Here is a 27,025-nt window from a genome sequence, read left to right as displayed (position 1 = left end):
AGACCTGAATGAGCCACCCCTCCCTCTTGGCTCCTTCTCCTCCTGCACAGCTGGTGTACAGGCCTTATCTAAGGAGTGGGGGCTCCTCCATCTCTAAGACTCTTGATTCTTTCCTTCAAGAATGTTCCACGATGTTGGCATTATGAACCCCTCGTCGGAATTGCTTATATTGAGCCCTCACTGGTGTCAATTGCCATGACTCGTACCTACATGATTTTCTTCAGTTTTCACAGTCATTCTATGAGTTAGGTGTTACAGCATCATTCTTATTTTATCACTAGAAAAGTAATGGGCCAGGGAAGTTAAGTGTCTTGTTCATTGTCCCTGCGCTATGAAAGCATAGATCTAGGAGAAGTGAGTCCAGCCGGATCTGACCCTAAGGCCATGTTTTGATCATGACCCCTGGCTCTGCCTCTCCTTGTAGGCTGCTCCCATTTTGAAGGCCAGGACCATCAGTTCAGTATTTGAGTCTGAATAGTGGGTCAAGGCTGGGCACTGAGGATCCAGATAGGCATGCTTGCTGCCCTGATAGTGTTCTCAAACTGTGGTTTTTGCAGCCCACAGGAGTGAGGTGTGAAGTCAGTTTAGAGGGCCACAGTTGGCACCTAAGTAGAAAATATTGGGATGCACCGAACATTGTGCTAAGTGTTTTAGGAAACTCTCAGGAAACTGTATGTCTAGTAGTTTACAGTGTAAAACACATTTCTCACTGCAGGTTGTGGTCCAAAGAGTTGAAATGTATTGCCCAGAAGTTCCAGTGTTAGGGGTGAGATGGTTTTTAAATAAGGAAGGTAATAGATACGTGATTACAAACCTGTCCTAAGGAGCTATGAAGACAGCCCATGTGATAGACTTAGGAGGAAGGCAGCGAGGTGTCCTTTAGACAAGACCACTGGTGCCTCCTGAGAGGGTGACATTGGGGCTGAGACATCAAGGAGGGGAGCAGTGGGGTGTCAGTGGCCCAGACATGAAACAGTGGGTACAGGAAGCCTGGCCAGGGAGACAGAGTGGGAATAGCATGGACCATGTTTGACCATAATACAGTGCGATCAGGAAACAGTAACAAGCATTAGCCAACCCCATCGCCTGGTCATCATCATCTTCATTATCCCCGTCACCATCGCCCTTCCTAACTTGGGTCAAATAAGAATCAGAAACTAAACTTCCTAACATTGTCATGCTGACCTTTGATTAACCTCTAGTCAATATTTTTAATTTTAAATTATTTCTGAAAGACTTGTCTTTGTTTCATGAAAAGGTTTTGCTTATAGGCATTGGCTGACTGTCATCATTTTTTTTCTAGCATCTGCCTAGGCCTTTGGTTGGATGGCACGCCAGTCAGGGCATTTCTAGACCGGGGTATCCCAACCTTGGCACGCCTCACGTTTGGCCTGGATAATTCTTTGGCCTTCAAGAATGGCAGCATTCTTGGCTTTTGCTGACTTGATGTCAGTGGCACACTTCCCCCTCCCCTACAGTCGTGACAACCAAAAATGTTTACAACCCTTGCTAACTGTACCCTGGGGGGCAAAATTGAGAACTTCTGGAAGAAATTCCAGGCTTGTATGAGATGAAGTTGCCCACGCTGAGAACACCTTCTGTCTCATCTGTCCATCAAGAGAGGATATGATAGTTTTTTATTTTCTTTCTTTCTTTCTCTTCAATCAGAAAAGTTAGATTTTTATGGGTTCCTAACAAATGTCCCGTTTTCCTAAGGGGAATCTGTGTGTCTGTCACTCTGCACTGCAGACACTCACGTAAGTGTGACGGTGGCTTCCTGCAGTAGCCGTGCTATCATCAGATGAAGATAAAAGGGGATTGGTAATGGCCCAGCTGTTTTTTATCTAATTAATTGTCTTCAGGACTTCTCCTTTTTTCTTACAGAAGTGGACCCAGGGTCAGGCAAGCCTCCTCTGAGCTGTTTCTTTAATGGTGTTGATTGGTTTCCTTTGTTCCGCTCCCACACTTAATCCAGTCCATCTTGTGACCGGTGGCTTGTATTTCTCTAACAGGAGCTGTTTGTTCTGAGGCCCCGCTTTCTCTAAACTGATTTCCTGTCTATTAATCTTCTATATTTTGCTCCATTTCTTAACCTTACCACCTGTCTTTGAGCACATGCCCCACTGAAGTAACCCAGTTTATTTTGAGTTGGGTTTTTGAGGAATTCAGTTTGTTAGTCTTTTGGCTGTTGTCTGTTCCCCCCAAATTCCTGTAAAATGAATTCCATTCTTTAAACCTAGAATTTTCTTTTTTGCTGTTTGGGGATAGTTTTGTGCAACTATATTAATCCTGTTCATTGTTGCATAGAAATGACTTCTGATCATCCAAGGGGGCTTGCCGTAAAAAATCTTAAATATGATTGCGGAATGATTGAGCCTCTGAGATATTTCCAGGTTAGGTGTTTATTTAACCAGTATGCTTTAACACACAATGCAGGGGGCTGGTTCCATTCCTTACTTCCTTGAGGCTTCTACTTTGATGTTAACCTTTTCAGTGAGGCTGTCCTTGAACACTTAGTATAAAGTAACCCCTCTTGGTACTTACTGCATTTATGTCTTCACGGACATTCATCACCATCTGCATGATATTGTATATTTGTGTTTTTTCCTTCCCGGTATTAGAATGTAAGCTATATTCCCAGTGCTTAGAACACAATAGTAAATATTTGCTTGAATGGATGGATTTTCATCATCAATTTATCAGGTATCACTGTGCCAGGCACCACTCTAAAATCTTTACAGATATTAACCCATTTCTGATGGATGGCTCTCCCTGCCTTTCTTTCATAAACACATTTTCTCTGTTCTCTCACTTTGAGATAATCATTGCTTTGAGCAGCTCCAGTCCTCTGTCTTGGCATAATGTATCTCTCTGTCCTGTTCACAGCCTCTTGTTTTGTTTATGTAACTCTTCCATCATGATTCTGTCTCTCTGAGCTCTTGAGAAGGAAGAGTTCTAGTTCTCTTGATTTTCCTACTCCTGGAATATGGCCACGTGCCCACCTCTGACACACAGTGTGCACCTGAAAACATACAGAGAGGTCGAATGTACAAATGTGGGGAACTCAATTCACAGTTTATAGCCGTTTTTTTCAGTGTTCATGAGTCCAGCTCTGAGCTGTTTACTTAGGCTCACACATTGTCTAGCTGTTTCAAGGGCACTAAAAAAGACAAGGAAATGTTTACATACGATGTAATATTCATTATACGTATATCTTTTAGTGTCTAAGTTTTGTAGGGTGTGTAGGGTCATTTCCAGGAAAAAATAAGATTCAGTATAAATGCAAACAGCAGTTTTAATCTTCTAAATTAAATCTGTTCTCAAATTCTGGAATTCTCAGTATACTCAGACAATATTTCTACAAAAAGTAGAAAAAATGTTCACGTTGGGAAGGACTTGCTGTTGGTGGGTCTTCAGGGGCTTAAACAAGAGACCGTTGCGCTGACTTTCCTACCAGAGTATTTCCAGGGGAACCCATGTGACCACCCTGCCCTCGTGTTGGCAGGAGTACTGAGCAGGTGGATTGAGGAGACCCTCTGGGTGTGCTGGGGACAGAGGGGGACACAACACCATGTGCACCCCTGTGCTGGCCAGAGTGCGGCCAGGTGGGATGGGTTCTGCTCCGGCCCCAGCCTCACAGTGGCTGTAGATGGAAGACGCAAGTACCCTGCTCAGTTGTGTTTCTGGAACACCTGCCTGGATTGGCCCCACCTTGCATTCCCTCAGCCGCCCCCAGCCTGTCCTGCCCTGTGGGGTGCTTACGTGGCTGGGTAGCCACCTCGCCATGAGGTGGGGCTGCTGGGGCTGCCACATCTCCCGGTGGATGTCTGGGCCCAGGAAGCAGCTGGGGAAACTGGCTGGACCTCACAAGAGAGGGTTGGTGTCTGCCCTGGCCTCAAGCAGTTTCTCAGTACTGGTTTTGACCAACTCTTGTGGTTCCTGTGGCAGAGATGCCCCTGCGGAAGTTTTCATTTTGTCTCCAGAAAAATAAAACGTGCCACTTTTCATGGCTTATGGAAACCATTGGATTGGTACTTTTGCTTTTCTTAGTGTGTCATTCCCTTTTGCAATAACATACCATTTGCTGCCATGTAGGCAACCGGTCACTGTTTAAAAATAGAGTTCCCCAGTCTGCAAACACTCTTCCAGAAAGTTGTTTTGGGTGTGTGTGCACATGCGAATATATGTGCTTGTGAAGACTGGACATCTTTCGTGTTGTTTACATCTTGCTTTTACATCTTGGTGTTTTTAATCTGTTTTAAGGGTGACTATAGCAAAAGTGTACCATGAAGAAATATGGAATAGCTTCCATAATTGACTGATAGTGTCATGCACAGTTTTGTAGAGCTGGTCAAACTGGCCAACAGATGGTGCTGATGTGGTTAATCCTCTACCCAATCGGTGGTGATAAAAGAGCTCTGGGTAGATTTTAGAAATACACGCGAGTTCAGTAACCAGTCTTACAATAATACGAGAGTTGTGTGCTATACATGCTACAGCATGCATGCAGGGCTGTCACTGGTGTTGGGATAAATTATAAGGAAGACAGGCTGTCAGGCTGACAAACTGATTGTATTTTAAATCTGAGAGGATATGTCTTGCTTAACAATCACGTGAATGCTGTATATTCACGACTGAGGAGGGATCGTGTCCAAGGATATTTTTCAGGCATTCCTGAGAAGATGTGTTCCCATCTCTGAGAAAATATACAGACTATATGGTGAATTTATGTAACACTTACTAGAATGAAGAGCTTTGTTAGGAAGCTTTGAAATACATCATACAATCCTATGTGAAACATTATGGAGTGAAATCAGATTACTTTCTGAAAGCTTGGAGAGCCAGTCTCTTAATTGTTACTGCTTCAGATCAGTGGGAGAGACATGAACTGTAAATGTATAATTTCTGCAATTCCCAAAGGATGGTTAGTACTTGAACTTGCCATTTAGGAATATCTAATAGCAGCTGTCAGAATAATTTAAAAATAGGTAGGTGGCAGGAAGGAAGTAATAGAGTTCTCTGCAGTCTGTGTTTTACTGACGGATTCAGGATCCTGTTACTGAAATTATACTGGGATTGTATTATAAGTTGGGGAAACGTCTGTGGAAACTGTTCCTTGCTGATAACTAAACAGTTGAATTCATTCCCCTCCCCACCCCAATCAGGTGTTCACTTACAAGCAGAGCACAATCACACACCAGAAGGTGACAGCCATGCACCCCATGGATGAGGAGGGTGTGGATGACATGGCCACCTTGACCGAGCTCCACGGGGGCGCCATCATGCACAACTTGTACCAGCGATACAGGAGAAATCAGATCTACGTAAGTTCCCCTTTAACTCCCTTAAAAAAAATCCCTCTGGTTTGAATGAAGGTGTATTTGTGTTTTCAGAGAGGATTTCCTCTTGACAACCTCTGGTGAATCTGAGGAAAGCTACATTTTCAGGTGTTCCGTTAAATTAGAGACGTGGCTCCATAAATCATTCTTGTGCTTACTGCCTTGACTTTATTAGTGGGGGACGACTTTCTGTCGATGCGTGATTTGGCCTCTTTCTTTGTGTAAGTGCATCCTGTTCATAAGTGTTCTGTTACATGAAGAAATCACGCGGAATGGTTTGACTTCCTCAATTAAGGGCTGGGGGTGACATGGGGAATGTGGATTTGCAAGTAGGCAGACCTGAGTTTAAGCTATTTTTGCTTTCTTGATTTTTCTCCTTTCATGAGTTTTCCCTTTTTTTCTGGTTCTGGAGCCCATCTAAGGGGCTATCTGGAATCAGGAGAGCCCACCTCATTTGTGGGGTTGCTGTTTTGATGGGAGCCCTGTCCCGCCGAGGCAGCCACACATTTTCTCTCCACTTCCATGAAGTGTGACGGTACCTATGTTATGAAAGTGATCTTCAAAAATCACTTCTATAATAATCACTTTTTGACATTAAAGTACTTAAATTACTGGTCAAAAAATGATCTGCAGATTTTATCTTTTCATCTGCCTGTTTGCAGATCTTTATAGAAAACTGGGCAGCTGCTTACACATGTTTGTTTTTATTGTCAAGTTTACATTCAGGTTTTTTTAAAAACTCCAAATTTTGATGTTGGAAAAACCCTTGATCTTTTAGTAATTTCTATTCCTTAGCAGTTAACATTTAATTTGGCCAATATGCTTGTAACTAAGATGAATAATTGTATCAGCCTTTTTGTGGTAGAGCTAGCAGGTGAGACTCAAGGCACTCTTAGTACTGAGGTTCTTCTAATTTACCTGCCCTTAGACCAGACAAGGAGGATGGGGAAAGAGGAGGAATTAGGTATTTCTGGGTTTAATGCTACATTCTCCCCAGCTTTAAAAAAAAAAAAAAAAAGGTACACTTATATGCTTTCTTTTTATATTGTGAAAGCGTCATTTTGGCTGGATTGACCTGGTATTTGCCAGATGTTTTCAGGCAGCCTCGTCTTGGGAAATTCGTCCCGTTCTAGTCCTCTGACTGGCGGAGCTTGCTTCACACTCAGTGCTTCAATGACAGTGTTTTCTGTATGATTCTCAGAAAAGGTAGCGGTCACACGTGCTGATGTGAAAGTGGCCATCTAGTCTACTTGTGCCTGGGCCACAGAATTAACGTGCACTTACTTCTCTGTTCCCATCTCAAAAATCTCCTCGAAGGTGACTTGTGTCTCCTCCTTCCCGTGGGACCCCCATGACGCAGGTGTCCAGGTAACCATGTACCGTGCCTGTGCCTTTGGTATCAAGTATTTGGCACCACCATGGAACTTTGTGCACACAGCAGTTTCCTTGCTCAGTTTGTCTTCCCTGAGCCAAGGACAGTGCCAGGCACCTGGTAGTTCTCCGATAATAATAGTAAAACAAATTCCATGTGTATTAGAAAGAACCTAGTTGATGATAAAGGTGAAGCTAGATTTAAAATTTCTCCATTGGTACGTGGCTCTTATAGGTGAATATTTCAGAACTTATACTCTTCTGTCTTTAGATGCAAGTTCTTGTTACACATTTAATAGTCAAGAAAAAGTAGGTGAATTAGGGGGAAAAAATTATCCAAGGGGTTTAAAAGACAGAGGCTTAAAAAGCTCCCCACCTCCCCTTTTCAGGATAGTGATGTTTAAACCTGACAGCTAAATTGCCCAATAAACCATGAATAGGATCTTGGTCCTTTTTCCTGGAATGAATGTCTTTTTCCTCCCCTCTGCAGGAAAAACATAGGATTTTTGTACATCCAATTTGCAACTCAGTTTAATTAATTAGACCTGTACATACCTTCCTTTTGGGACCTGGATAATTGTATTATTCTCCATAAAGCAGCCACCTGGGTTATCTTATCACTGCTGAAGTGATTTGAGTGGGTGCCAGTAGCTGTCAGACACTGCCCCATCAAGACAAAACCACCACCTGTCAGAGAAGCGCAGCTTTTTCACCTTTGATCCTGGCTCTGAGTGATGCTTGTCCCTATTATTAAAAGAGAGAAAAAAATGATACATAACACAGGTGCTGTGTTAGTTTTCTTTTGCTGGCATAACAGATTACCATAACTGTGCCAACTTAACAGAAGTGAATTTTCTTGCAGCTTTGTAGGTGAACAGTTGGAAGGGATCTCACCAGACTAAAATCCAGGTGTAAGCAGGACAGGGTTCCTTTCTGGAGCCTCTAGGGGAGGACCTGTTTCCTGCTCTTTGCTGGTATTGGCAGAGGGCAGTTACCTGGGGCTGTAGGACTGATGTCCTCGTTTTCTTGCTGGCTGTCTCCTGAGGGCTGTTCCCAGCTGCTGGAGGGCCCCTTCCTTTAGGTTCAAAGCCAACAACTGTGGGTTGAGTCCCTCTTGTGCTTCAGATCTCTTCCTCCTCCTGCCTATCTCTGCAGCCAAGAAGGTTCTCAGCTTTTAAAGATTCATGCAGTTCGATTGGACTCACCTGGATAATCCCCAGTCTCAAGAGTTTACAGCTTTAACTGTATCTTCAGAGTCCCTTTGCCTGCAACATCACGTAGTCACAGGTCCTGGGAACTAGTTGTGGGCATCTTGGTAGGGCAGGGGAGTGGTGTGTTGCTCTGCCTGCGTAGATGCCCTTCTTTGAGTCCTGTTATAGAGAAGGAAGTCCTGTGGGTCTCCCCCACCACTCCAGATCATGCATTATCTGTTGGCTTGCTGATCCTAAATGATACAGTTCGCTGGTAAGCAGACCTGTATCCAGGTAGAGGAGTCTGTTGTTTGTGCTAAGAAGGACAATTAACTTTTTTCCACCTTGAGGGCCATCCTTATTGTCTGAGGTCTTTAGCAGACCTCAGGAAAATATTTCTTCTAGCCTTAAGCATCCTGAATTCAAATGGAGGTGGAGAGCTACAAAGAGGTGAAGTGCTTAGGAGACAAATCAGAGTTGAGTCCACTTTTCGCCACTCACCTCCTCTTGGGCTCCATATTAAACACTTAATTTTTATGTGTCAACTTAAAAAAAATTTTTTAAAGGTCAGATGTTATAACCCTTGTATCTGACAGGGCTGTTTTACAGTAAAATGGCAAGTGAAGACCTTAGGAACTTGACTAACCTTCGTACCTCTCTCCCCATCTTACTCATCGAACACCACCAAGTCTTTATTTGGAAAGCTCCTGCCTGGAACTCCTTCCAGGCGCAGGGGCTGTTCAGACGTCTGTGTCAGTGTCCGTAAGCCTGTGTGGCTCCAGCCTGGCCGCTGGTCGTTTGGCTCTGACCCCCGGGTTAGAGCAGCTCTGTTCTTTCCTAAGTGCCCTGAATGAACCCCTGCCTTTATGCCCTCATGCTGGATTCCCTTTCCGGAACTCCAGGCCCTCTTGCCTAATGCTCCACCTTGTCAGCCTTTCCCAGCCTCTGGCGACTCCCAGATGACAACTCTGCCCAGCACTTCAGCTCTAACCTTGGACCCCATCCCAAACTTCCACCCTGAATTTCTTTACGGGTTTCCTGCTGCAGGGGGCCAGCACCTTGGAGAGGGTCTGATGAGTCCTACCCTCCTTTGTCTCTTCCCACCATTGATGAGACCTGGGAAGACCAGTACCCACACCTGTAAGTCCCTAAAGACTCATAGAGGAGGGGTATGTGTTGTATGAGGAGATAAGAGGTAGGGAGAGGGAACAAATAGGTGGGTGAAGGACCCTATGTAGTATTACTGCCAGCCCCTCCAAAGGAGGATGAGAGGTGAGTAGATGGAAGGGTTAGTTGGATACCATACGTGAAGATGAAAAGTTGAGACTGAATTTGGTGTGATGGCCTCACTAAACTGGGAGAAGTTCCCTTTGCTTATGGAGTCTGGAGTGTGTTGGGGGATGCTGAGCAATTAGTAGGATAGGCAGGATGGGGTCAGGACACCCTTAAAAGGAGTGGTGCTCCAGCAGGTGATGTGGCCCCCAGGGGACATGTGGTAGTACCTGGAGGCATTTTTTGGTTGTCACAGTTAGGGCGGAGGATGCTAATGGTACCTAGTGGGTAGAGACCAGGGAGCTGCTGTACACCCCTCAGGGCACAGGACAGCCCCACGACGAAGAGTTACCTGGCCCGAGATGTCACTAGCACAGAGAAACCCCGCCTTACTTAAAGCGGGTCGGCAGCGTTTGGGCTTGGTGGTCAGAGACTACACCGTCTTTGTTAAAGGCTTTTGAAGAGAGAACTTCCCTGAGAAAAAAATGTAGAAGGGTGGAGAGGGAAATGGTGTGATACCATCTAGAGAGTGGACTGGCTGAGAGAGGGTTGTGGTAATTCAGAGCGGAGAGATGAGGGTTTGGACTAGAGTAGAGATGGTAGCCAGCAAGGGAATGTGGGATACGAGATGAGTGGGAAGGAGGTCAAGGAGGCAGGGGTAGCTTGAAGGATTCCCAGCCTTGTCAGGCCCCCCTGGCCATGAGAACATGCCGCTGACTGTCCCGGAGGCTCCTCCAGGAGAGGGGGCCAGTGAGATGAGTAAGGTTTAGGATGCCTGGGGCATCCTTGGAGCCTGTGTCATTTCCGATTATGTCCCCAGCATCTAAGCACAGTGTGGACAACTGCAGATGATGTTTCTGTTGTATTGACCGTGAACTCTGTGTCCAGAGTGCAGGGACAGCCACGCTAGCTCCGTGCTGTGGCACTGTTGTCGTCTGCCAAATGGAAGAGGAAACACATGCCCTCCATCATAGAGTTGGTCGTGCTCTGGGTCAATTGCATGGGGAGCCTCCTCTCCCAGCCGCTAAGGAGTGGCTGGAAACCACATCAGGGAGAGGACTGCAGGGAACCTCAGGGCTCGGCTGCAATTAGAGTGTTGGGGGCGGTTCCAGAGGAAGCCGTGCTCTGTTCCACCCACTCGTGGGTTAGTTTGTGGGTCTTGCTGAACAGATGGGGCAGAGAGCAAGATCAAAGGAGCCCATTTTAAGAAGTGGGGCTGTGAGCACAGAAGATGCTTCACAGCTAGTATATTTTTAAGTGTTTCAAAAATAATCCTCCTCTGGGTAGGTGGCGCTCCAGACTGAATCTGTACACATATTTGCTGTTGTTCCTGAATTAACTTTTTTTTTTTTTGAGTTACAGGCCAAAAATCACAGGATGATTTATTATTAAAATTAGTTAATAATTTATAAAATTTAATTTCATTTAAAAGTATTTTGTCACATAAATTTAATATTAATTAAAAGACTTTAAAGGCTTACTTTTTAATTCACTTTTTTTTAATTGAGGTAAAATTTACACAGAATGTTATAGTAGGTTCAAGGGTACAATATGAGGTTTTGGTATTTGTATTGCACAATGATCACCACCTGAATTGACTTTGAAGCCTGACAGATATGTTCGTGGGCAGCAGCCAGTTAAAGACTCATGGGTGGCAGCAGACAGGTGACCTGAGTTCACCTGTGGGGGAATCATGGGCCACCTGCGGCGTTGATCCCTGGGACACCGTGCCCTGGAGTTGCCAGTTTCGGGCTCGCAAATCGAAATCTGCGATTCACTGCCTTGAGTCCTGTCTTCCCAGAGTAGACTTTTGGGGGTTTGTTTTCTGTCCCTCTCCAAAGCCAGTGTCAAGTGACAGCGCGCCTCTCGCGATGGCCGGAAGACCGGATGGCTAGCAGGCTTGGCATCTGTCTCATACCGGGAACAGCTGAACACAGTGTGGTTTGTCAGGGGTTTTTTTTCTCACATGAAATCTAGACCAGTGTTGCCAAAAGATGATTGCAACCATCTGTCCGACTGTATGTATTTTTAAACTTTACCAAACATTTATGCTCTCGAGTCGCCACTTCCACATCAGCACATGATGGTGGCAATTAGGGACTTTGCTTTTGTTAATCCCCCCTCCCCGTTCCTGCCTCTCTTTTGGGTCAGATTCCTTTGAACAAGGAGGGAACATGTGTCAGAAATTCACTCAGATTAAATGGAAATGTCACTTCTAAATTTAAGAGCTTGACTTTAACAACATCTGGAGGTATCTGTTGTGATCTAGTTGTCTTTTCAACAAACTTGAATGCCTAAGAGTTTTGGCTGTTTCATTGGACAACGATCATGAATCATTTTGTTGGGAGGTGGGTGTGGAGCACTAGGACTCAGTTAAAATGGAACTTAAACTTGGTGGATTGGTGGTCCATTCGTGTGCCCTCAACACATCTATGTTGATTCCGGCCCTGCCTGTGTGCCAGACTGTGTGTGAGGCTCCAAGGATGCACACTCTTGTTCTCAGTACTTGTTTCTTGAAAGATCGAATAAACGTAAGGCACTGCCTTTCCGGGACCTCCTAGTTCCTTGGTGAAGGCGGACGCAGCAAACCTTTGACAGCAGCTCAGGGCAACAGTGAGTGTCATAAAAGGACTGACTGGGAACACACAGAGTGGGCACTCGAAGGAGATGGTGAGACGGGGTCGGAAAATGACTCCCAGCCAAGACACTGGTTGCACTGAGTTTTGAAGCATTTTTAGGGGAATTTGGCCAAGCCAGAGGGTAACTCATTCCTGGCAGAAGATCAGCAAGGGCAAAGGCTTGACGAGGCGTGATGCATTTGTGCAGCTGCAGGACCCATGAGACGCTGCAATGAAGGTTGCATGCAGCTGGCTGGCAGGGTGGTCAGGAGCAGGTGAGGAAGGACACTGTGTGTAAATGAATGAGCTTGAGTTCGTTTGTGAAGACTGATAGGGGACAATGTCAAAGGTGAGTTCTGGGAAAACTCAATCTGGCTGTAGGCAACGGAACCAGTCTGGGGGAAGAGGTGACCGGCAAAGCAGATGGGAAATGATAGGGTTCCAAACCAATCCTGGGGTGGGGGTTGGAGTATGAGACATAAGAAAAGGTCAAATCCAGATGCTTGATTGAGTTTGGGAGGCAAGTAGGCTGAATTTTTAAAGGCTGACTCCCAGATCCCTGGACTGTCCATTTGGGTAGACCACAGTGCCATTTGTCAAGACGTGACTGTGAGAAGAAACAGGTGTTTTGAGGAGCTCAGCCTTTGCGTGTTGAGTGTGAGCTTAGGGGTGTCCAAGTGAAGACGCCCAGGTGGACTGTTGAGTGTGCATATCTGCAATTTAAAGCTGAATCTGCTTTCAAGGTCAAGATTTGGGAAAGTAAGTTATGGCCATGTTGAACTGAGATAGTCAAGAGAGGAAAGAGAATGGTGGGTGGGAAGTAAATCTAGCTAGTGGTTCCCATTTTTTTTTTTTAATTGAAGTATAGTCAGTTTACAACGTTGTGCCAACTTCTGGTGAACAGCATAATAGTTCAGTCATACATATACATACATATGTTCATCTTTATTACAAGTTACCACAAGGTGTTGAACGTAGTTCTCTGTGCTACACAGTAGGACCTTGTTGTTTATTTTATATATAGTAGTTACTATCTAGTTCCCACTTCTTAACAACTTCCTCCCTTTAGGAAAGTGGGCCATGACACTGACTTGAGCCAGACTCCCTGGTACATTTCAGATTACTTGGTCTATGTGCAGCTTTTCCAGGACCACATGATGGAAGACCATTGTGGTTTTATTTTCATGAACAAAGTTAATAAATCCCTCTGATTTACATAGCACTTTCGCATAGTAATCACGTGAGGGTAGCAGAGGATATGTTATTACTGGTCAGAATCTCTGGCCCAGAAGGGGCAAGCAGTGGACCAGGGCAGGTAGGTCCAGGCTGAGGACTTCAGGTCTTCGGAGTTGACCAAACCTTGCTGTCTAGATCATTTTTTCCTGTGTTGGAATAGTGACTTCCCAGCAGTAGCGTAGATTCTGTGTATTTACAAGCAGAGTGCATCTGAGGCCACAGGTTACTTGTAGTGTTCATAGTTACACTTAAAACTTTTTTCTTTTATTTGATGAGGGGCTAGATACTAGGTATTAGACCCTTATACCTTTTGAAAACCTTGAATTGGTAGATTTTGCACTGAAGCAATGCAGTGAGTTCCTTCTTGATATTTTATTTTATTTTAATTTTATATTTTTATATTTTTTAATATTTTAAATTTTATTATGTTGTTTTGGTGAGGGGTCAGATACTAGGTATGATACCTGTATGCCTACTGAAAAGCTTGAATTGGTAGATTTTGCACTGAAGCAGTGCAGTGGGTTCTCCCAGCGTTTTGAAAGCGGATTGCACTGCAGCTGTTCCAGATTATTAAAGTGGGTAAGGAAGAGTATTTTTTTGGTGAGTTCTGTGGAACTTTTCTGTCTAGAAAAGAAACTTTATGTGTTTCAAAATAGAATATCCTTTCTATTTCTGAAAAGCCGTTAAAATGACTAGGCTATTTATTTTTGTGGAATTTGGAATCCAACGTGTGGAAACCAGTACCTGGCCCCGCCTTGTGTTTGAGAGTCACGTGTATCCAGGGTCTTAAGAGTGCAGGGAGTTATGATGGCTGGTTTTGGAGCAGTAATAATAAACACCTTTTTACAGAGTGATCAGTGGTACAAGTGTGGAACTCGCATGGTCTCCCAGCTCTTAGGTTTCTCACTGCATTTATCTCTGCGTCACTTTGCATCGCAACTAGGCTCCCCTCCTACCTCCCCACTTCCCAGTTGCCCTGTTTACTTATGTTACCTGTCGAACTTTCATTATTATTCAAGGGATCTCTTATCCATGCAGACTTTGTTCTGTTTGTTTAATTGAAGTGTAGTTGATGTACAGTGTTGTTCTTGAGGTCGGGCGTAGTGAGTCAGTGATACATACTTGTGTTCTTTTTCATATTCCTTTCTGTTATAGCTTGTGACAGGATGCTGAGTGTAGTTCCCTGTGTTCTATGGTAGGACCTTGTTGTTTATCTGTTTTGTATATAGTAGTTTGTATCTACTAATCCCAAACTCCTAATTTAACCTTCCCTCCCCCTCGTCTCCTTTGGTAACCATAAGTTTGTTTTCTCTGTCTGTGAGTCTGTCTCTTTCTGTTTTGTAAATAAGTTCATTTGTATCTTTTTTTTTTCTTTTTTAGATTCCACATAAAAGTGGTATCATAGGATATTTGTCTTTCTCTGTCTGAGTTCACTTAGTATGATCATCTCTAGGTCCATGGGTGTGTGTGCGCAGCCTTTGTTTTAATGACAGAATGATCCACGCTGTGATCAAGGTAGTGGGAGGAGAGATAAAGCTGTCCCTGGCCGTAGTGATTTCTGCTGATGGGCCACTACGATTTCACCTATCTGAATAAACCATCGGGAGCTATTCCTGTTGTTGCCGTGTAGTTTTACACTTCCGTTTTAGGGAGGTCGAAAGCACCATTTGGCACGAATATGGGCACAAGCAACAAAAAGCAAGTAAGTAACTGAAGGCACCTCCCTTCTGTCGCTGTCAGGAGAGAAATTCATGAGGACTTGGGTGTTGGTTCGCCTTTTTGGAGCCTCTCGAAGTCTCTTCTCAAGTATTTCTGTGGGTCGACCCTGTAGGTCATGGGAGCTGTTGACGAGTTTCATGCAGGAGAGTTTTTGTCTTTGAAAGTCCATTTGTCACATACGGAGCTGGGACTGAACAGGCGAGACCAAGTGGAATTAGTGAGGAGGGGGCTTTCGGGGAAATCTGAGCCAGTGAGCCCAGAGCAGCGGAGATGAAGAAGGGGGGTTGATTATAGAGTTAATTGAAAGCGAAGAGCACCCGCATGGAGACAGTGGCGGTGAGGCTGGGGGGTCTGCACGGGGGTGAAGGGAAGGGGTCACCACAGACCCCAGGACCACCATCCCCCCCTCTGTTAGAGGAGGCAGAGCCGTGGCCCTGGGGCTGCTCCCAGATCAAGGTCATGCAAAAAAGAAAAAGGAAGTGCTTGGTGAGCATAGGTTTAAGGAAACCCTTGAGAACAGATCCAAGGCATATAAAGGAATGTAGGTTACTCTCTGTTTGCTTAGAGTATTTAATATGGTCTCAGCTATAGAACCCCCCCCTTTTTTTTAAGTATATGCATTTTGTATGTTGGAGAGGAAGACAGCAGTGACACCTACAATCTTAGAGCCGTGTTGGAATATATACCACTATGTGCTTGATCTTGTCAAATCTGGTGACAGCTGTTTATTTATATTTAAGTGATCTGTCTACAGTCAGCAAGGAGAAGGGTCCTGAACAATCTTGGGACAGGGGGATTCAGCTCAAGGTCTGATGTAAAGATAGAAAAGTGTGAATGTGAGGTGTGAAGAGTTGTCATACAGTTAAATAGAGCAGCTTCCAAAGTGCTCCTCACTTAGTGGTGAAAGTTTTAAGCATTTGAAATGCAGATCATTTTGATTTTTTTTTTCATTTGACGCATTATATGGCATGTACAATGAAAAGTAAAAGCCTGGCTTTGGTCACTTCCAATTAGTTAACTATTAGCAGGCCTGACATTTTAGACCAAGAGAAGGAAGGCACAACCTCCCTGCCTGCCTCCCCTCTGCAGACGGTTGTCATGAAAGAAGGCACCAGCGTCTGTGGTCAAGGCGCTGAGGGAGGGTGTCTGGCATCCTCCAGGAAACCAGGTGATTCCCTGTTCTCTTTAGAAGGAGGACCCTTTCCTTCCCCAGAGGAAAATGCAGCTTCCATCTTTCTTTCTGGCCACATCCTCCCTGCGGTCCTCTGATGGGGAAAAGTGGGGTTTCTACAGAGTGGAGTTCTCCAGAAATCTGAATGTTTATTCATGAAAGTGCCACATCGTTTAATTTTTTAAAATTGAAGTGAAATTTATGTAACAGAGAATTAACCACTTTAAAGTAAATTCGGTGATATTTAATACATTCACAGTGATGTACAGGCAGCCCCTCTGTCTCGTTCCAAAATGTTTTGATCACCCAGGGGGAAACCCTGCCCCTGCAAAGCCATCACCCCCCATTCCTGCCTCCTCCCACCCTCCCTTCTGGTGGTGGCAACTGCCACCAGTCTTTGTCTCTGTGGACTTACCTGCTCTGAATAAGTGAACTTGTACATCTGGTTTCTTTCACTGAGTGTCATGTTGCAGGAGTCATCTATGTTGGATCCTGTGTTAGTACTTTGTTCCTTTACACAGCTGCATCATATTCCATCGTGTGACTCTACCACATCTTGTTTACCCATCTGTCTGATGATTGACATTTGGGTTGTTTCCACCTTTGATGCTGCTGTGTATTTGTGGGAGTACCTATTTTTAATTATTTGGGGGTATATACCTAGGTGTAGAATTGTTGTATAGAATAACTCTTTTATAATTTTAACCTTTTTTTGGTTCAAAATGTTTGCAAAATATATTATAGACCTCCTTACACTTGCAGACATTTACAAAGGACATGATACTTTGCGATACTTTGCTTGATGTTCCTGGTGGTCACTGTGAATGTAAATGATTACAAATTGCTATAATATGATACAGATTGCTATAAGATGATTCAGATATTGAACTTCCTGTCCAGTGTTTCTTGCTTTCCTTGTTCTCTGCTGCGTTGCAGTCCCTTCGCAATGAGTGTGAAGAGGAGGCTCTGTAATTAAGTTGCCTGGGTTCAAATCTCACCTCTTCCACTTACTGGTTGTGTGACTGAATGCAAGATTTTATCTCTGTGCCTCAATTTCCTCATCTGAGAAGTAGATGTAATAATACTGTGAATCTCCCAGAGTTATTGTCAGCATTGAAAGGGTCAGGCCCTGTGTATTAGTCTGCTCAGCCACTGTGACAAAAGACCACTGGCTGGGTGAAACAACGGATGTTTGTTTTCTCAGAGTTCTGGGGGCTTGAAGTCTGAGATCAAAGTGTCAGCAGGGTTGGTTTCTGTCAAGGGCTCTCTCCTTGGTTTGCAGACAGCCACCTTTTTGCAGTGTCCTTATGTGGTGTTTCTGTGCACACATGTCCCCGGTGTTTTTGTGTAACCAAATTCTCTCTTCTTACAAGAACACGAGTCAGACAGGATGAGGGCCCACCCTAATGGCCTCTTTTTAACTTAATCATCTCTTTAAAGGCCCTGTCTACAAATAGAGTAGCATTCAGAGGTACTAGGGGTTAGGGCTTCAGAGTGTGAGTTGGGGGAGGGGACATAATCAGTCCAGGGCTCCCAGCACAGAGGCTGGCGGGTGGGTGGTGGCGCCTGCAGGACCCTCCTCCTCCCCTTCTCATCGGCTGCTGCACTTGTGTCTGGACCTGGAAACCAACCTGTTAGCCTTCCTTGCAGAGGGGCCAGGGAATAGTTTCTGTCCATACCGAGGAGGCACGAGGCAGGACTCTTGGCTTTAATAACCCAATAGCCTCTGTTTTGCTGCTCTGAAGATTGTGCTTAATTTCTGGCCTGGATTTGGTTCCAGAAAAGGTAAGATCGCCCGTCAGCTGTTTTCCAGGTAAACTACGTGGTGCTTGATGAAGTATTTGAGACACTGGAAGAGCATTTAATGTTTTCAAAATGGTCTTGTTCCTTTTCAAAAATTGTGGTTAAAGATACATGACATAGAATTTACCATTTTGACTCTTTTTAATAAGCGTACAGTTCTGGTGCACTAAACATGTTTGCAGAGTCGTGCAACCATTTCCACTACCTATGTGTGGAACTTTCTCACTATCCCAAACAGAAACGCTGTACCCATGAAGCAGTAGCTCCCCCTCCCAACCCCGGCCCCCACCTCATTTCTCTTGCTTCTGTAATCCTGCCGCCTCCTGGTAGCCGCCTGATGGAGGGGGGTCAGGAGGTCACCAGGGAGCAGGGATGCGGGCCTGAGCTGCTTCACCGTCTTGTCTTGTTGACCCTTCCCTGCAGCCCTCTTTGAAATGGCCTAGTTCCTTGGCACACGATTTCTACCAAAAGGTGAAGGAAAAATGTGAGTGGGGGGTGGAGCCTCCTGCCCCCTCACTGCACATTCAGGGGGTTCTGCTCGAGCTTAGACAGTGGCTCCAGGGGGATGTGGCAGCGCCTTTCCTCCCGATGTGGAGCCACACTGAGCTGCTTCCAGACCCTTCTGTCTCCGCCCGCGCGTGGGTGGGGGTGAGCACCGGTGCGCAGGGCCCCGCCCCAGGACCACGTGTAACGCGGCCCCGTGTGCTTGCAGACCTACATTGGCTCCATCATCGCCGCCGTGAACCCCTACAGGACCATCCCCGGCCTGTACGGGCGGGACGCCATGGAGCGCTACAGCAGGTGCCGCCTGGGGGAGCTGCCGCCCCACGTCTTCGCCATCGCCAACGAGTGCTACCGCTGCCTGTGGCGGCGCCACGACAACCAGTGCATCCTCATCAGGTAACCGCCCGGCGGGGCGGGGCGCGGGGTGGGGCGGGGCGGGCGGCAGGCGGGCCCTTCGGTTCAGAACCACACCTGCTGGCATCTCTGCCACCAGCTTCCTCGGCCGGCCCCCTAGACACAGAGCCTGCTCATTATTAGTGCATGAACCAAAATTCCTCTGCGGGTGGTTTCCGTCCTGAACAGCCTGATAACTGCAGCTTCTGAAAGACGCGAGGAACACAGTAGGAAGCAAGATGTGCCACGTTTGTTGGCTCTTGTCCTCAGAATAATTACTCCAGTTTGTTTATTTTATTTACCATAGTGGTTCTTTGGTTTAATTCCAACTGTTAGGCGTGGTCCTTCTCTTGATTTTCAGAAATATTGTGTTAGTTCTTTCAAATTTAAAATGTTTTCTGTAGTCTGAACTGCTGGTCAGAATGCTTGTGTATTTGAGCACGATTTTGGTTTTTGGTAGTATGAGAGTACCCTAGAATCTCCCAAATTTAAGGATTTTTGAATGATTTTAATTGGATGTTCCTAGTTTACCTCTGAATTAGCCCCAGAAGAGGGGCTTACTCTGCATATGCTGAAGAAATGATAGGAAAGCATGCTTATTTCAATTACTTTTGGGGTTAGGCGCGGGGAACAGGGTCTTGACACCTATTTCAGCCAAGTCTTAACTTATTTATTAAAATACACTACCAGACAATACTTAAGTGAAAAAAATACACTACCAGAAACCTATCAAAATATTTATTAGTAAATGCTACCTAAAAAACCCAGTGCTGTACTTCAGAAATATTTTTATTGAGCAATTCAAATTGGTCTTATCGCCTGCATTCTAGTGATAGTCCTATTGGGTCTTATTGTTTAAACTGGAATTGTGTCCTAGCGATGATCAGAACACCCCTGGACGAGACCCAAAGCAGGTGTGTTGAGTGTCACCTTCAGCGAGGTTTCCGTGGAGCATCCAAGCCCTTCATTCATTTGTCCTCCCAGGCAGTCGCGCCCAGAGCATGGCTGTTCCTGAGACCCCCCGGTGTTACTAAACTGCTGGTGGGAAAGAAGATTTTGACATCTGCTTTAGATGGCTTTCTCGTCCCAACTTGTGGCAAGATAATTATTATCTTAAAAAGAAAGGGAAGGGGTGTTTGGATTTGGGGAGGATCATAAATAAGACCCCCCCCCACCCCTTGGTTGGACACAAGACTTCTAGCCAATCAGTCTTGCTAACTTTGCACCCCAAGTTACAGACAGACTGACCCACCTGGCTGGGGGGACAGGCAGGTACCTGGTGGCCACAATCACTGTCCAAGCCAATTCCCAGTTGGTGAGGAGCTGACCAGCCCTTGTCTGGAGTTCACCTGTCAGAGAAACCACTCCACTCCTTGGAGGAGGGAGAGGTTGGGTAGGGGGCAGACGTGCCAGAGGAGGCCCCTCCTGAAACTCCAGGGAAGGGAAAGGGGAACATTTGGGAGGTGCTCATACTGTCCCACATGGAGTCTGGTTGAAGATAGGAAAGAAATAATGGCTAACATTCTTGGAAGGTATGGGACTCCATGCCAAGAACTTTTCAGGCATCAGTGAACCCTTCCAGCAGCCCTTCGGTGTGAGTGCCCTGGAATGACACCTCCTGGTGCCGCGCACAGAAAACTACTTTCAGGGACTGTGTTCTTCTTGGTAGTAGTTTTTACCCATGACTTTGGTTCATGGGTCCTTCTTTTGTAATAAATCAGAATTACCTGAATGTGGAGGGCAGACCTGTATGTTTCTCCTTCAGTTGTATTTTCTCTCCTGCCCCCACCTGCCACTTTCTTTAAGGGAAGGGAAGCACCTGGGCAGATACAGTCCCTCCTCCTCTTTACCTCAACACTAATGCACCAGGCTGTGGAAACAGCTTGGGTAGAGGGGCTGTCAGTTTATCCATTTAAATGAATATGAATCATTGTAACTTGCAGTTAATCAAAATGAAACTATTGCTTAGTATGAAAACAGAGCTTTTAAGAGTCCCACTCCAATAACCTGCCTGATGACTGGAAGCACTATTTGTGGGCTCTTTTTGATGACTTCACCAAAGTTCATGAGCTAGAACTTAAGATCCCTCTTTCAGCCTGCAGAATATAATTTAATAGGATTAACAGAAAGAACAAGAACTTAATCTGTCTAGTTTAAGAAGATCAAATTCGTTTCCACCCTTAGGTACCTAGACATTTGCTGTCGATAATTGCTTGTGTTTATTACTTTCAGTGGAAAAAATGAGAGCCTGGCTCATATATCACCTGCTAGACAGCAGTTCAAGAAGAAAGTAAAAAATCAAATGAGATCATTGTACATGTATACGTGTGTGTAATAAAATGGAAAGGGTTTGGCATTTTCCTGCCAAAGACTGGTATTTAAAAATAAGGTGGGGGAAGTTGGAGGGGGAGGGGAGAGGGAGGGGCCCCCAGACAGAAAGCTCTCATTGTCTAATGCTGATGTGAAAAGAGTAACTGTATTTATCTAAATTAACTCAGGAAACGGTGTCTTTAAGAAATAGGTTTCCTCATTAGAATGTGTTTTGTTTTGTTTTGTTTTTTTAAGTGGGGCTTGGGACTGTAGGAATTAAAGAAAAAGTTGAGTATAAAAATAAAAATTGTAGGATACAGTGGCCCTAGTTAGGTTTCCTCAGGCATGATCCGCCCCCTAGTGGCTACAACGTGTTACTACTTATAAAACTTCTGTGCTAATTTCAGACACTAAGCCTATTTAGAAGGCAGGGACCCCATAGATCAACTTTTCTTTCATTTTACGAGCCTGTGACACTGCTAGTCCCTAGGATTCCAATCTAAGCCTTTTCTATTGGTCTTGCTTTCAAGAGTTTATCTCTCTTAAGGTCTAGTTTTATTTTACCTTCTTGTGCCCATTTAAATGAATGCTTATGTTTTTATAATTTATAAAATATAAATGTATGTTTAAAGCTTACTTGGAATTTTCTTTCATCTAAATGACAAGGTCAGCATTTGATCTTGGTGGATCCAGTACATTTAAGTTAGCTTCAGTTTGGGGCAGGCAGTTTAGTCTGTTAATGGTCTTTTCAGTATATTGTGATCTTTTAAGATGTATAGTGAAGGCAAGGCTTGTGGCTAATTCATCTGTGCAGCTCTTTGCCCAGGACAGTGTCTCATAGAGGGGCCAGCATCCAACAGCTGTCAATCAAAGGATGGGTGGATGGAGGAGCTGTTGAATTTAGGACCTTTGCTTGCTTTGCAAAAGTTTTGATTTTCTAAAGCTGGAGTGATATCCTTTTAACTATGTCTTTTACATTCTGGAATAATAATTGGTTGTTTGATCTTTTTCTGTTTCTAGTAATCTGTGATTGAATGTGACCCAAACTCACATCCTGGATTAGAAAGGCGCCAACCAGAATAAGGCGTGGGGCGTGCCTCACTCTCACGTCATAGAGCAGGTTACCCTGCTAGGCTTTTGGGATTTTTTTTTTTTTTAATGACTCAGTCATTGCCTTTCAGGAGCTTCTACTATGATGGGAAGAAACTGATATAAATAAGTAAATTCAGTACAGCTTGCCTAATGCTATAAAAGAAAGGTGTTGCTCAGAGAAGGTGGTGGTAGATACCCAAGAAGAAATCCAGAAAATACATCACAGATCAAGTGACGTGTGACCGTGAATCCAAGGAAACATGGGGATGTGGGCGGCATGGAGGAGGGGGGCACAGAAGCATTTGCAAAAACTGACGTGTGGGAAGACGAGGACCCTTAGGAACGGGAAGGTACGCCTGTGAGGTGTGGCATGTGCTGAGGGTCTGGAGGAACTGGGCTTGGAAAAGCAAAGGAAGGGAACCACTGCCCACTGAGAAAGACCAGAAGCGCTTCCGGTGGGGAAGCTGAGGCTCGGCTCGGTTAAGTGATGTGCCAAGGAGCCGTGAGCTGTGGGTCACAGACACAGGACTTGGACTTCTGTCTCCCCATATTAGTTTCAGAGCAGAATCCTACTTCCTGGGGCAGGGTTGCACCTTAAGGGCTTTGTCCTGCTTGCTGTGACCTTCGGACTGAATCTTCTAGGTGGTGGGGATGTTTCTTAAGTCTTCCAGCAAGTGATGGAGTGATCAGGGTCTATTTTGAGAAAATAACGTGAATCAGAGGGATTTGACTCACAGGGTGGAGAATGTTCCGCAGATGTTAGCAAAGGTATCTGTAAGGGGCCAGGGAGGGATCCTGACATTGCCACGGGCTATTTAGGCTCCCTGCTCTAGATCATCTGTTACAACTACTCAAATCTGCCCTTGGAATGCGGATGCATCATAGACAGAATGCAAATGAACGGCCAGGCTGTGCTCCAGTAAAACTTTCAAAAAACAGGCAGGAGGACAGATTCAGGGACCACAGTTTGCTGCCACCTGCACTGGAGGGGAGACTAGCTCGTGGGTGGATAAGGGGCCCTGTCCGCATTAGAGGCCTTTTCCTTCCGGTGGGTTTAGATCCCCACCCTGCTTTCTTGGGACTTTGCTCCGTCTTGGAGCCTCCGTCCAATCCCTGCCCCTGATTCTTTGACCTCTTCTTTTCTTTTGGTCCATTGGCATTATCATTCAAAAGCTTCTAGTGTGTTCCAGCTTTGAAAAAAAGAAAAAAATAGATGTCTCTTTAGCTGCACACACACACCCTTCCCCACGCCCTGCCCCACTCTCCTCCAAGCTGCTCCATCATTCTGGTTTCCTCCGCATTCTCTGGGCTCCTCCATCATTGTCCACGGCCTCAGCTTCTGACCAGCCGCATTTCCTTCTCTGCGGTTGGATGGCTCCCCAGGCTTCAGCGCCTCCCCTGCCACTCTCTCCTCTGACTCCAGATGTGTGTCCAGGTGCCGCCCCGAGGCATCATCTCAGGCGGAGGGGGCACATCCTCACCTCATCTTGATTTTCTCCCAGAAATGTGTTCCTCCTCTCATGCTGCTCATTCTCCACATGTGGACCCTCCATCCTATGGGTCCCAAGCCTGAGATCAGGAAGTCATTCCTGGACCTAGAAATCACCCGTGCCCCCATCAATTAAGGTCAAACTGCGTACAGTAAATGGTACCCATCTCTCGTAGACAGTCAGTGAGCATTGACACATGTGGACAGCTGTGTTGCCAGCACCCAGATTGTCACACTAGCTGGCAAGCTCCCTAGGCTCTCCAGAGGCGTTCCCCTGCCTCCCTGTCACTTACCAACCACCCTGACCAGGGCCCTCAGTTATCCCTTTCTCCCCCAGCAGGCTGACTTGGGCCCGCTCCCTGCCCCCCTCTGCTGCCCCCCTCTGCTCCCCGCCCCTCACTACCCTTCTACCCTCACTTCCCTGCTCCTTCTCTTGCCTCCTGCAAACCATCCTCCACACAGCATGGTTCTTTGAAACCCTGAACTTGATCATGACATTCTGCTTAAAAGCTGTCTTGCAATTTTCCCATTCTGCCTACGAAAAATTCTCAAAACCTTTTAATACAACCTCTGAGGCCCCGTATCAGTGCTCTTTCCTTTTTTCATTTTTACTATTAATCTCTATAAAGTTTTTTTTTTTTTAAACAGTTCTTCTGGGTGAACATGTTTTCTGTGAAGCCCATGTTTGTGGTCGCACGTTGGCGCCAAGGGTTAGGACTGTAATTGCCAAGGGCTAATGAGAAAAACGTAGGACTGGGTATGTAAGTGATGTGTTCACTGTAAGTGAAGGTAAAATAACATTGTAATTGCAGTACGAGTCACTGTTTTATCGTGGCTGGAATAAAGGAATGAGGTGGAGTAAATGAGTCATCACATGGCCCATGGAAGAAAAGGAGGCCACCAGGCTCAAAAGAGAAGCAACAGGCATTTGCAGTGCAGAGGACACCTCAAACAGTATTAACCAAGGGGGGTTCAGTTAGGCTTGTTAATTTGGACTTTACTGGTGTTGTATTTTGTTTGTATTTAATTCTGAAATTTATTTTGGCTTCACAGTTCTGTGACAGGATAAGCAAAGAAGTATATACCTAGTTATTATATCATTGTAACGCTATAACATATACGCCGTGTGTTACGTAGCACACATTGTCAAGTTCGCCAGGCAGTTAATTCTGTCACTCTCTACCTGGCGTAGCATCCGGCCCCCAGGTTGAGGGCTCAGTCCTGCCTGTAGGACTGCCACCCCCTCCACTTCAGATGTTGTCACCTGTGCTTCTGACCAAGCAGCTCTAGTTGGAGGTTACAACAAACCTGTCCTTGGGTTTGATTAGTTTGCTAGATTGGTTTGCAGCTCACAGAACTCGAAACACTTTACTTACTGGATCACTGGTCTATTAGAAAAAGATGTAACTCAGAAACAGCCAGATGGAAGAGCTGCACAGGCCAGGGTGTGGGGAAGGGTCCAGAAGCTTCCATGCCCCTCCCAGGGGCTGCACTCCCAGCACCTCCACGTGTTCACCACCCCGGAAGCTCTCTGAACCCCATCCTTTTAGGGTTTTGTGGAGGCTTCATTACATAGTCACTTTGCGGTTGATGGAATCATTGGCCATTGGTGAGTAAACTCAGCCCAGCTCCTCTCCCATCCCCTCTTGAAAAGAACCAGTTCCATAGTGGGACCCCTCAGTGGGACCCCAGCCCCTTCCCTTCCCTACTCGCTGTGCAGGCCACACTCTTCCTTCTCCCAAGGCCCCAGGCAGTTTCCTCTTGTGGGATCTGCTCCCTTCCCCCACCTCCACCCCCCCCACCCTCCCCACCGTCCCCACCCTTCAGTTTTCACCCCATGAACTCCTGCACATGTCTTTACATTTCAGTCTCAATGTCACATCCCCAGAAAGGTTTACTGAACCTTGGCCTCTGTCTAAATTGTGAATCCTCCCATCTCCTGAGGTTTATGCTTGGCACCATTAACCATAGTCTGGGACTCTGGTATCTCCTGCTGCTGCTGGGTCGTGGGCAGATTCTGTCCATGGCTGTTTTCTCAGCTCTTAGGGCAGCCTGACGCACAGTAGGCACTTGAATACTTGAGGGGGAAGGGACGCCTGCAGGTGTGCCATCCCGGGACACCCAGATGGCAATCCTGGAAGGTAGGGAGCCCAGAGGACCTGAGGGGGTTTCAGCCTCCGAACATGGACAGCTCTCTCTTTTGCTCAGTTGCTCTTGTTCAACTGGCCACATTCGGTCCCTGTCGCTGACTACCGTCCTTACTTCAGGGGAGGTCGCAACGCCTCCATCGGTGGAGAGTCCCCTGGACCTCAGGGCACCAGTGCTGTCATTTCTGAGTCATTTCCTCTCCTTTATTACACGGGCTTAATCATTCACTGTGTTCTCTGCAAAACTCCCTTTTCACAGCCTCCCAGATCCTGGCACTCAGTGGGGACTGCGTCTTTTAGCACCTGTGGGAACCACATCTGTTTATTCCCCACCTTGAGCGATGAGGGACCTGCTGCCCTACGGTTGGCTGTGCTGCTCCTTACGCTGTTGGTTCGCTGTTCTCCTAAGTCCTCTGCCTCCTTACTACTTCTGTTCACCCGGTGGTGCCAAGCAGGGTGCCTTACCCAAAACTGACTGGGTTTCTCCTTCCAAATCTGTCATCTCCAAACCTCCCCTTCCATCCCCAGCAGGATTGTGCTTGTGCAGGACCAGACCGCCACTCGCCTAGATTATAGCAGCAGCTGGTCTCCCTGAGGGACCCCCCCCCCACCCCCACCCCAGTCCTTCGGGAGTGACCTCAGAGCTGGGTCCCTCACAGGTGACCTGGATGGGCTCGGTCTTCACCTTCTGTCTCCCATGGTTGCCTCGGAACCATCAGACTCAGTCCTTTTTCCCTTTCTCCGCCGCCTCTGATCTCAGTCCAGCTGACCTCACCAGAATCCCACCCCGTGGAGACCTTCCCGAGATCACTGGCCTCTGTGCTTTCGTTCACGTGGTCATCTTACCCCGAATCCTTTCACTTTCACCTTTACCTGGCTGGGTTTGCTGGTCCTTTATGACAACTCAGACCTTACTAACTTCTCTCACCACCCCACCCCACGGACCCTGCCCCCAGGTTGCTCTGCTCACTTTTCCTTAATCATCCCTGCAGCGGGGTCTTTGCAGGACCGTGGATGCAGACAGACCTGGTGTTCAGTTCTAACTCAGACACTTAGCTGCTGCCTCCCTCGTGGGATTCGTATGGGAATAAAATGCCCAAGTGTGAGTCAGGTACCAGCAGGTCCATTCCCTCGTCCTCTCAACATTTATGAATAGTTGCATTTTTAATACATATTTCCCAGAAAGATAACTCACTCATTTAGCAAATACTTAGTGCCTGCCGTCGGCACTGGGAAACATTAGTGAACAAAACACCAGTCCCAGCCCCTGCAGAGCTGACCTCCCACGGAGGGCACCGTCTGTCTTATTGCCTGAGCTTAGGAAAGGTGGTGCCTCTGTTTCCCTCGGATGCTGAAAGAGGCCGTACGGCC

The 27,025-nt window shown here is 46.1% G+C and overlaps 1 protein-coding gene across 1 annotated transcript in view; it reads left to right on the top strand.

Annotated features, from left to right (window-relative positions):
• The window catches only part of MYO10 (myosin X), a 192,879-nt gene that overhangs the window by 77,535 nt on the left and 88,319 nt on the right, over positions 1 to 27,025 (top strand). The window contains 2 exon segments of the mRNA XM_032470343.1: positions 5,166 to 5,324; positions 18,432 to 18,619. Coding sequence (XP_032326234.1) covers positions 5,166 to 5,324; positions 18,432 to 18,619 — 347 coding nt within the window.

Source organism: Camelus ferus, chromosome 3 (genome assembly GCF_009834535.1).
Source record: "Camelus ferus isolate YT-003-E chromosome 3, BCGSAC_Cfer_1.0, whole genome shotgun sequence".
Classification (NCBI taxonomy): domain Eukaryota; kingdom Metazoa; phylum Chordata; class Mammalia; order Artiodactyla; family Camelidae; genus Camelus; species Camelus ferus.
The sequence above is the reverse complement of the archived record's forward strand: the minus strand, read 5'-3'. Positions and strand labels throughout refer to the sequence as shown.